Consider the following 12,045-nt stretch of genomic DNA (forward strand, 5'->3'; position numbering starts at 1 on the left):
GGAGTTATAAATTTTTTTCTAGCTCCACTCTTGAGTACAAATACATAATCCCTACCAACATCAAGTCGATCAAAGGGTCTAAATTTAGCCAAAATGGTCCATGGGATTGGCAATATTCCTCACTTTGGTCTCTAATATTTGAAATCAATATAAGTGGTCCATGAGTTTGTCAATCATCAATCATTTTGGTTATTCCGTGAAATTTTTTGTTAAATAAAGATCAAAATGATGAAAATAACAAAAATACCCTCAATTTAATAAACAATGAGCCAAAATAATTGACAAAAAATTGAGAGTATTTTATCATTTTGGTCCTTATTAATGGAAAATTTTCATGAAATGACCAAAATAATTAATGGTGGACAAACTTAGGGACCACTTCTATCGAATTCAAATCTCAGAAACCAATGTGAGGAGTTATATCAATTTCAATGATCATTTTAACTAAAAAGCCATCAATTTATAATACCTATGTATTTGGTTGAAGATAGGTTGAAGGGAGATTGGGAGATTGAAGAGCACGAATGTCTAGAAACTCTCAGTTTGACACAGGCAGCTGGTACAATTTTGATAACACATTCAATATGGTCGTAACCGAAATTTGATTTTCCAAATACGATGTTGGAACTGTCGGGAATTAGTTTAAGGTGTTTTTCAAACAATATTCAACGCGTTTAAAAGTCTAAGCCCCGACTAATTCACAATTCATTTTTTTTTAATACATTGATACGTTTAAAATATCACAGTCATTTTTTTTTTTAAATATTATCGTCCTTTTTGCACTCACAATTCAATAAAAAAAATTGGTCTAAAAACTTTAAAAACCAAACAGTCTAAATAAAATTTAAAAAATAGAATTTGGTCGGCTAAATCTAAGTATCTCTAACATATAAACAGTGATGTCACTTAGTGCTAGGGCTGGGTTCGGTTCAAAATAGTTCGGTTTTTTACCAAAACCGAAACCAAACTGAAATTTCAGCTCAGTTAAAAAAAAATTCGATTTTTTTCGGTTTGGTTTTTTTTTTTTTTTTTTTTTTCTTCAATAGCAAAAAAAATCTTTAAGAAAACAAAGCTTGCAGCCATTTTGTAATACATGTTCCAGTGGAGTATAAATAAATTCCAGAGGATTAAATTAAGATCTTAAGGCCCTTTCCCACAGCTGCTATTTCCCTCAGATTCACTGCAGCTGCTTCGATAGCTCCGAACATAACAAGCTTGAACAATCAGCCCCAAAGCTCGCAATCACTAAAGTATTATCAATCTTTTCGAAAGCCTCTGCAAGCACATTCAATGTCTTTAGGAAACGGAAAAAATGTTTATTAGGAATCCAAATAGCATCACTCATTTGTTATTCAAAATGTCAGTTCTATGACCAGATAAAACTTCATTGTACTGGAATAAAGTATGATTCAATAAAAGAAAATAAATATCCTAGCCCAGATTTAGAGACAACTACCTAACAATTCAAAGAAGAATGTCTTACTGACAAAGACTGAGAAATCGATGTGTCTGACAAAGACTAGGAATTCATTTGTAAAAACATATCAATTCAAATGTGTCTGAGAAATCATACCTCTTCTTTATTCCCCCAGCTATCATAAGTAACGAAGTACCCATCCACCGGCAAGCCTCGAGCTCCTTCTCCTCTAGCTCCGCAAATGAGATTAAAGACGAAATTATTGAGGAAGATGATAAGTCATCCATTTCTGTTAATGAAAAATAGTTTGGTAAAAACTAAATGTGCTTAGTTTTGTTATTTGTTGTGATTAGTTAGAATGGTTAAAGTTTAGTTAAGGCAGTTAAGGGTATAAATGTAAAGAGCCAAAAGCTATATATATTTACATCCATGTAATTGTTTATTCATTCAATGAAATACAATCTTGTAGAAGAAGTTTTACTTTTCTTTATGGTATCTCGCCATTTCGCTTCATAGCATCGTTTCCACCTTCCGCTTTGATCGATCTTCTCTTGATCGTTTCTTGTTGTTTCAACTTTGATTCTTCAGCTTTTTTTTTTCTTCTCCGATCTCACTTCTGTTCGTTGATTTGTTCTTGTTTGGGTCATGGCTTCTCCCTCTGAATCGCCTCTGATTGGATCGTCTTCTCCGATTCAAAACCCTAATTTTTCTTCTAATCCCCTTTCTCTGACTTCATATACTGCTCTTACGATTCACAAAATTGGAAGTATGGTGCCGATTAAACTGAAAAGCTCCAACTATCTTCCATGGTGAGAGTTGTTTGCTCCCATTTTTAGGTGCTACAAGCTTTTGAGCATAATTGATGGATCTTAGATCTGTCCACCGCCTCTCTTGCCTGATCGTTCGCTGAATCCTGCTTTTGAGGAATGGTATGAAAAAGATCAAAATCTCCTGATTTGGTTAAATTCCACACTTTCTGAAGAGATAATTTCGTTCACGGTTGGGGTTTCGTCCACTCGCGAGCTTTGGGTGAAGCTTGAACAGCGTTTCGGTGGTGTTTCGGAGGCTAACATTCATCAATTGCACTCGCGCCTTCAATCGGTTCAGAAAGGCTCCAATTCTATCTCTGTATATCTTCAGTAAATCAAGGAAATTGCAGATTCATTACATGCTGCAGGTGCTTCCGTCTCCGATCGTGATCTTATTGTTGCTACTTTACATGGTTTGCCTAATGAGTTTGAGTCATTCATTGACTCTATCATGCTTCGCTTGTCTTCTACGTCTCTTGATGAGCTCCACGGTCTCTTACTCACCAAGGAACTTTTTATGGCTCGACGGAAGACTGTCACCTCAACCTCTGCTGTTGAACCATTTCAGGCTTTCTCGGTGCAATCTCAGCCTTCACTACTTTCTACTCCTTCTGCCTTTGCTGCTCAGTCTTCACCTCTTCAATCTGCCTCTCGATACAACTCCAATCGTGGCAAGTCTCCTCGGGGTCACTTCTTTTCTAATCGGGGCAATCGCAATTTTCAACCTCATCGTGGCAACTTCACTTCAAATCGTGGCAATCGGACCTATCAAGGCTCGCGAAATCACCAAGGTTCTTCCACCTTCAAAGTCCCTTGTCAAATTTGTGGTTCTACAAGTCATGAGGCTATTGACTGTTTCGATCGTATGAATCCGAATATCTGTGGTCGTATTCCTCCAGCTAAACTTGCTGCAATGTGTGTGCATCACTCTGCTAAATCATCTCAGCCTTGGTTAATTGATTCTAGTGCAACATCTCACATCACCAATGGTGTTGCAAATATCTCTTCTCCCACTCCCTACACTGGAGAGGACAAAGTGTATATTGGAAATGGTAAAGGTTTGTCCATTCATAATGTTGGTTCTTTTTCTCTACATACTCTTCATCATTCTTTTAAGCTGCGGAATGTTCTTCATGTTCCTTCCATGGCACATAATCTTTTGTTTGCTTATCAATTTCTTAAGGATAATGATTGTTCATTGACACTTGACCCTTATGGATCCACTGTCAAGGATCGTACTTCGGGGATGATGCTTTTGCGGGGACAGGTAAGCAGAATGCAAAGAAGGAGGAGAGTGACTAGAACTTTGCAATGGATAGAAACCATCTCTAACCTGTCCCCGCAAAAACATCCTCCCCGAAGTACGATCCTTGACAGTAACTAAACTCAATGTTATTTAAGACACTAATTTCATCCTTGCACTTCGTCATTTGAAAGGTAAGTCAGAATATATATTTTTAAGCCAAGCTTGTTGAGGAAGTCAATCTTAAATATTTTATTTCTAGTGGAGTTGAAACTGATATATGTGAATGTTAAACTAATCATATAACACCATATATACTATGTCGTCCAAATTGAAATTGAGTGGGATCATAACAAAACCAACTTCTAGATCATAACAAGACCACTTCTAGATCATAACAAAACTAACTTCTCGATCATAACAAAGTTAAAACTTTTTGCATGAATTGATAATCAAAAACAAGGTTTGCAGAATATGGGCTTAATAAAATTGGCTAGAGAAATGCGTATTTTGCTCTCCATTTAAGTTCCCTTCTTATAGTATAGAAATTTAGAGTCTATAATCATTTTGTTTTCAATTTTTTATTAACCTTGAAAGTTATTTGGTAAATCCTTTCTTTTAAGCAAGGAGCCTTGTAAATTTTGTAGTTTTCTTCGAATCTATATATTATGGGCCTAAAATTGTAACGCAAAACTAAAACTACGTTAATTTTGAACAATTTGAAAAGTCCAAAACATCAACTTTCAGAATATGGCAGCAACAAATATACATTAAAACCTCTCTAAAGAAATAATATATAAGAAATAACCTCAAGTCATAACAAATTATGGTCCTAAGTTGGGACTAGTTATGTATAGAAATAAACTCCATACTATAATAAGATATAATTTTTCTTGATTCCATCTAAGGAAACACACATCCACATAGCTATAATTTTTGCTTCCAGTTGGGGTTTGATGCTTTCTTTTTTGCACAATCAACACTAACAATTTTAGTTAACTGATTTTCATATTGACCTTGGGTGGACATGACTGATTTGATAGAGAAAAAATGAAATGTATTCAACACCCTTTATATACACAATGGGACATTGGGCATTAAAGAACAACTCCAAGGAGTACAAGTAAATAAAGTACATATGTGTAAGAAATAAAATACTTGGGTACCTACGAAGTTCTATTTAGAATATCCAGCTTTCATGAAGGAATAACTAAGTTAGTAAAAAATATTTTTAAACTACACCTATTTCTGTAATAACCTCTCCAAAATCATAAAATTTGTTTGCTCCCAGCTTTATGGGCTTTACTACATAACATATTAATGGGTGAATTACCTATCTCTCCAATCACTTTTTTATTTTTTATTTTTTTTTATTGATTGCCACTTCGTTTGTTTAATTTATTGATAAAATAACCCAATTTCTAAGCTACGGTGTTAGAAAAGACAATCAAAAACATAATTTGGAAGCAAAATACAATAATCTAAGGTATTTTGTTTGTGAATGCAAAATCCAAAGTTGTTTCCAATATGAACTTGAACAGAGACACAGGCATTTTAAAAATGTGCATAACATGAAAAGTAGACGGTGAAAGCGATGGTTTCTAAGAGATGCAAACAGATCATAAGGTCAAGATTCAGCAAATAATCCAACGGCTTCACATGAATATATGCTAGGGCGGGCCCCCGTTTTTTGCTTATTTCGCCTGTATTCATTTCGGCTGGGCACGAAGCTTCAACTATATATCAGCGTAAAAGTTTCAGTCAAGCTCCTCCTCCTTTCCAAACCCTCTCCATTAAATTGCTCTCTATTTCTTGCTTTTCATGCTTGCTTGGATTTTGGGTTTTGTGAGCTTTGTTTCTTTTTAGAGAGAGAGAGAGAGAGAGGATGAAGTGTAGCAGTGAGTCTTCTTCCAAACCGGACAGGAAGACAGTGGAGAGAAACAGAAGAATTCAAATGAAAAGTCTCTGCTTCAGGCTTGCTTCACTTGTCCCTCCCCAACACTTCAAAACCACCAACTCCAAGGTACATATAGATCATTGGAAAATTTTATTAGAACCCCTTTTCTTTTTATCTCTACACCTAGCTTAAATTTTAGATATAAATTGTCTATTTTAGTCTCTGTAATTTTGGTTACAAATTAGGGTTTGGTTATTGTAAAAGGAGGTAGAGATCAGAAACAGTTAATAATATATATATAAAGGCATAACCATAAACGGGACGGAAATGAAAATGAATATTGTGTATTGTGACAAGATTAGTTTCAAGGAAATGAATTGTGTGTGTCAGAGAGAGAGAGCAGAAGCAACATGTATGTATTAGGTTTTTTAATTTCCAGAACGTATGTATTAGTTAAGTAAGTCAAATTCATATTCCTAGTCCAACTTACTTAGATTCAGTTGTATAAATATACTTGAGCTCTCTATATAATTGATAGATCTGGTGAAACATACGAATATTGGAGCTTTCGATTTCCGTCGTTCTCTCAAGAGTTTTACCCTATTTTCGGTTTTCTTCATATTGTTCTAGAGGGACCATCAATGGAGGGACTGCTTCTTAGTTTTTTATTTTTTGAATAATTGATTTTGTTGGGGTGTAAACAGAAATTATATTGGATTGGGTTTTCATAAGTGAGGATAATTTATGAATTAATATTAGGTGTAAAAAGATAATGATAGAAAAATCACCAAGAATTTATGCGTAGAAAGTAAGTTGAGAGTAGAGATACAAAACATAGGTTCGAATAAAATTTCCCTATATCATTTAGGACATGTTAGTTTGTGAGTTTGAAGTTTAAATTTGACATTACCATTTGAAGGAAAAGGATCATCGCCAAATCCTTTTCTTAGGGATCCTAGGCATCCTGTGATCGTGACCATTCATCGTACATCATGCGGTCAAAAATCATTTCAAAATTTAAATTTTAAAATTAAATATAAATAGTACCTAACGAAAATTGACCGCAAAATGTACGATGAATGGTTACGACCCTAGGATCCCCAGGAAAAAGATCCAATGAGGATCCTTTTCCTCCTTTCAAACTATATTTTCCTTAACTAAAACCCATATTCTCTAGTTTTCTTGACTAAGACCATCTTCAACCATTAGCCTAAAACCTAAAATTTTTAGCCCAGAAAATTTAGGTTTTAAACCAGAAGCTCAAACCCTTAGACCATCTCCAATGGTGGGTTAAATGCTAAATTTCCCCCCAAATTTCCCCTCCCAAACACTCTCCAACCCACGCTAAAACTTTGGGCTAAATGCCCAATGCTAAAGCTGGGCCAAATACCCCCCCAAATTCCCTCCCCATGCAAGTGGACTCGTGGGTTGTTGGGCCAGTCTTGGACCGCCCACGCTCTAGCGTGCCCCATACGGTACGCTTGCAAAGGTTTCCCGACAGGGGTGGGCCCCGCTGTCAGGCGTGTGTCGGCCATCCACAAAAACCCAACGACTATTATTTTGATCCTATGGCTGGGCTTTAAGGACCGTTGATTGATCCAACGGTCCATATTCAAATTAAATTTTTTTAGAATATGTTATTTTAAAATACATTGAATCCAACGGCTGATATCGAATATAATCAAATCTAACGGTAAAAAAAAGATATAACGGTCCAAATTTAAATCCAACGGCTAAAATAATTAAAAAAATTATTTAACTCAAAATTCACCCAAATACTCTATAAATACGTATGTATTTGTTCAAACATCCATACAAAACTCAATTTTCTCTTACAATTCTTCCAATTTATCTTTCTACCATTTCTTTCCATTTCCAAATTGTTGAATGGTTGGTGAATTGAAAGTTAGCCCAGGGTTGAAAGATTGGTAAAAGTTGAAGGCTTGCTTTGTGGAAAATTTAGTGATTTTTCAATATTTATCGAAATTTAAATTTTTTTAGATTAAAATGGTCATAAAATTAATTTACGATAGTCTACATATTTATTTATTTTTAAATTAATTTAAGAAAAAAAAAATAGCTTAAGTTCATTGTTTAATAATTCTGACGCGAGCAGAACTTCCTAGTGGGTCACCTATCCTGAGATTGCTCTCACGCGAACTCGCTTAACTTCGGAGTTCCGATGGAATCCAAAGCTAGTGAGTTCTCAAAATGCCTCGTGCTAGGTAGAAATGAGAATATACATATAAGACTTACAAGATCCTCACCCCTAGGCTATGTGAGATCTTACAACAATAAATTAACCTAAAACAGCTTCCACTATTGCATATATACTCCAATCCCTAATGCACAAAACAAAAGCTATATGTTCCACACAATTTTTACCTACAATATAGTCTAATTTACCTATTCCATCAAACCAAAATTTAAAGGATCTAATTTACTTCCAAAATGGTCTAATTTACCTACATGATTTACGTGCATTAGATTTCAAGGTTTTTTAATTGCCTAAAAGCACAAACCCACAACATTCACACATTATCCAATATCACTATTTTTTTTTTTTGGAATAGGTAAATTAATTTATAAGTTGGTAAATTAATTTAAATGCAGGTAAATTGGTATAATATTTTATAAGTAGGTAAATTAATTTATATGTAGGTAATTACATGATTCAAACAATATTATTTTTTTAGGTAAATTACATAAAATTACCTCAACTATGGGTCGAACTACAATATCATACCTTATGAGTTAAAAATGACAATATTATACCTTACCTTATAAATTTGTTACAATGTCATACCTCTATCATTTTGTTTGTTAATTTTTCTATTAAATTCTGACGTAACCTGAGACATGATCCATTCCCCAGCCCAGTGGATAAAAATATTAATAAATTAAAAATAAATTATTTTAATATTTTTATTTAAAAACATGTGGAACCCACCCCGATAATTCTCTCACTTTCTCCTTTTTTTCCTGATCCAATTAAACCAAAAATTCAAACCAAACCCAATTACCTCTGGCTGGTACTGCAAGTCTGCAACCCATAGAACCTCATGGATGGGCTCTCGATTGCAGCCACCGAGCCTCTGCACAATCAACTAAAGCCCGTAGCAAACGCCGAGCGCGAACACGCCGCTGGCTTCAACCCACTCGGTGAACTCGGCCGGGAAGCTGGGGGAGTCTAGGGTGTGGACTAAGTGGGGCCCACCAGAGAAGATTACGACGTGGGGGTTGAGGTCGATGATGGATTTGAGAGGGCTTGTGTCGGAGATGCAGAGGCAGAAGACGGAAATGGATCAAATTCGACGGGTGATGAGGTAGGTGTATTGGGAGCCATAGTCGAGAATCAGGACCAGCTCCAATTTCACGGCTTTTGGGTCCATGGATTTGGCAGCGGTGGGTGAGATGAACCTAGGGTTTATGCGAAGGTATGGGGGAGAAAGGGAGAGTTGGAACGGATTAGGAAAAAGGGAAGAAAAGGAGAAAATTATAGGGGTGGGTTCCACATGTTTTTAAATAAAAATATTAAAATAATTTATCTTAAATTTATTAATATTTAATTAATATTTTTATCTACTTAGCTAGAGAGTGGATCATGTTTCAGGCCACGTCAGCACTTAACAGAAAAATTAACAGACAAACTGACATATGTATGACATTGTAACAAATTCGTAAGATGAGGTATGACATTGTCATTTTTAAAACATTAGGTATGAGATTATAGTTCGACCCATAGTTGAGATAATTTTATGTAATTTACCGTATTTTTTTCTGTACAAGATATGTATATTTTTTTTTAATACGGTAAATTAATTTATATATGTTACTAATGTTTATGATACAAGAAAGGTAAAATATCCATATGGATTTAATTGCTCATCATAATTAGGATGAGTAATAACATTTATTGACCAAATTAGGATTTTGTGCATAAATTGTAAATGTGTTGTAATAGTTGGTTATATATTTGTCTACATGGCAGTCTATTTGAAATTTGAGTTTTATTTGAATGTTTAAAATTAAGTAGATTTGTGTTTGAAAAATAGGAGTTTCAATGACCTATATCTAAAGAACCCATTCAATAATCTAGTAACGTAACATATCAAACATTTAGGACAAGAGAACGCTACTCCTTAACTAAATATATTTCAATAAAAATCAAATTTCATTATCGGCTTTATTAATTGCAATATGCCTTTCTCCCATTTATCAGGATACTGTGTCAATGCAAAATCAGCTTGATACTACAGCATCCTATATAAAGCAACTGAGAGAGAGAATAGAGAATTTGAAGGAGCGGAAGGAGAAAGCAATGAGGTCACAATTAGGCAGTTCTAATTCTGACATTGGTGCTATTGCTGCCGAAAATGCTGTAATGACGGGATCAAGATTACCAGTTCTTGTATTACGAGAATCGGGTTCCTGCATAGAAGTTATGCTGATTAGTGGGTTGAATAAGAACTTCATGTTTTATGAAGTCATCCGTGTTCTTCAGGAACAAGGAGCTGAAGTTGTCAGCGCTAGCTTTTCCACTGTAGGCGATAAAGTTTTCCACTCGGTGCATGCTCAGGTACTAAAATAATCATCCGAGAAGCTAATATCGTCCAATCCTTTATTTTAATCTTAAAAAAATGTACCAAAACAATTAATTAAGGTCATTATGAAACGGACTTATCAATTTTATTTTTTATGCTTCTTTGTAGGTCAAAATTTCTAGAGTTGGAGTAGAGATTTCAATGGTATGGCAGAGACTACAGAATTTGTTATACTGAGTAGCTAGCTTTAGCTCTTGAAAACTGAAGATTTATAGATAATGTTTTAGCAACTGCATCATGAAAGAGCTCCGGAAGGAGAGGCGTAATTTGGATACAGAAATTGATGTTCCCTGTTTCCTGGGCGAGCCATTGAGTTAATAATCAATGAATCTATTAATATATATAGATGTGATCTAGTGTTAATTTTTTGTTTATTGTCCTTTTTCTAAATTGGTCTCAAAGTATTGATTCTTAACCATCTTTTTAGAAAATAATTAGATAATTTCATGTTTACACACAAGATTACACATAGAGGGTGTTGAATCCTTAATGATGCTACAACAGCATAATATTCTTCCTCATGGAATAAGGATTAATTAATGATCATAAACAAGTTTCAAACTCGCATCTATATATAGTCATTGCCTTACATTAATAGAGGAAGTGAAGTTTAGGGTTTTGAGAGGAGGAACGTGGTTGGAGAGAAGAAAGGAAAGCTAGGGTTTTGGGTTTGTGCAGCAGAGAGGCAAACCTATACCACGTAGAACTGTGTAACCACAGTGCAAACGTCCATTATCTATATACAAAGGGAGCACCTAAAATGGTGAAGCATTCAAATACCATAAATTGTCCCTCAAGAATTCAAAAATTGCAATTGTATTAAAAAGAGTTAGCCAAAGGCGAATTTGAACCATATTATTGCTAGCCCATTGTGAGGCTTAGCCTACTCCCCCACCCTCATAGCATAGTGTAGATAATATTGCTTATTAAAAGGCATGGATGTTTGATCTAGAAAATTCATGCCTTTTAGTGATTTGATTAAGCTTTTTTTTGTCATAATTTTGGTGCTATATGCACATTATATTGTAACAAATTTCCTATAATCTAGCCTTTTGATTACACTCTCCTCTGTTAGATATTTAAGATATTTTAGCAATAATTATCTACGATTTAAGATATTTTCTTTCCAAAATAGTTTAAAATATTTTAAATCCCCCAAAATCAAACGTACCGAAATAAGTTTTTTTTAGTACGTTAAAAGAAAATAGGATTGAGAATAATATAAACGTACCAAAATAAAAATAATTTACTAATATTAACAATATGTATCAAATCAAACGTACAAAAATTGCCAATAAACGTACCAATTAATGATTTTTGTAAATTCAAATGTACTCGCAAATAATATATACGTAATGTATTGTACCTAATAATAATTCGTCAACAACTATACTTAAAAAAACAGCAAAAAAAAAAAATATATATATATATATATATAATTTCACAAAAAAATTGAAAAAATTACACGGAGGTTTTATGTTGATCACCAACTATTTGAAAAAGAAAAAACCATTTGGAAAAAGAAATAATATTAAATGTTTGCATAACAAAAAAAAAAACTGGGATCGAAAAAGCATATTTTGGAAGAAGAGAAAATATAGTTTAATTACTAATATCTCCACTAAATAAGAAAAAGTGCATCATGCAGATAAAAGGATAAATTTAAAAAGTATTTAAATTTAAAAAAATAGATGTGACTATTGGTCAACATACTTTAATCAAATTTTAAAAAGATACAGATATTTAATCTAAATGATATAAAAAAACTGTAAGAAATTATAATTTTTCCTAAATTTTAAATTGGAGTTCGTGCTGAAGCTTGGTTGATAGAGTTTCAGAAGTGGCAGAATGCACGGGCAGTGAAACAAAGTCGAAGGAAGCAGTCGTGGCAGAAACCAGAATTAGGATGGGTTAAATGTAATTTTGATGGAGCGTGGGAGGAAAGAACGAAAAGAGGTGGTGTGGGTGTGATTATCAGAAACTGTAGTGGTGAATTTTTGGCTACATATTCCGGTCAGACTGTTGGGGTGTCATCACCGTTGCACACAGAGTTGTTGGCTGCGCAAGCAGTGATG

At 34.2% G+C, this 12,045-nt stretch overlaps 1 protein-coding gene across 1 annotated transcript; it reads left to right on the forward strand.

Annotated features, from left to right (window-relative positions):
• The first annotated feature begins 3,660 nt into the window (after positions 1-3,660).
• Positions 3,661-10,311, forward strand: LOC125479653 (transcription factor bHLH162-like). The gene is made up of 3 exons (XM_048589279.1): positions 3,661-5,492; positions 9,589-9,945; positions 10,079-10,311. The coding sequence occupies exons 1-3, from the start codon at positions 5,355-5,357 to the stop codon at positions 10,145-10,147; spliced, it is 564 nt and encodes a 187-aa protein (XP_048445236.1). The 5' UTR covers positions 3,661-5,354; the 3' UTR covers positions 10,148-10,311.
• The last annotated feature ends 1,734 nt before the right edge of the window (positions 10,312-12,045 follow it).

Source organism: the organism of the source record quoted next, unplaced genomic scaffold (assembly GCF_019419815.1).
Source record: "Pyrus x bretschneideri cultivar Hongxiangsu unplaced genomic scaffold, Pyrus_bretschneideri_v1 Contig3, whole genome shotgun sequence".
Lineage (NCBI taxonomy): Eukaryota > Viridiplantae > Streptophyta > Magnoliopsida > Rosales > Rosaceae > Pyrus > Pyrus x bretschneideri.

What these genes read in the sequence shown, in the direction of transcription:
- LOC125479653 (XM_048589279.1), top strand. Translation starts at nt 5,355, where the DNA reads ATGAAGTGTAGCAGTGAGTCTTCTTCCAAACCGGACAGGAAGACAGTG. An exon ending in TCAAAACCACCAACTCCAAG is followed by an intron (nt 5,493 to 9,588) that starts GTACATATAGAT and finishes CCCATTTATCAG; the next exon opens with GATACTGTGTCAATGCAAAA. An exon ending in TCCACTCGGTGCATGCTCAG is followed by an intron (nt 9,946 to 10,078) that starts GTACTAAAATAA and finishes GCTTCTTTGTAG; the next exon opens with GTCAAAATTTCTAGAGTTGG.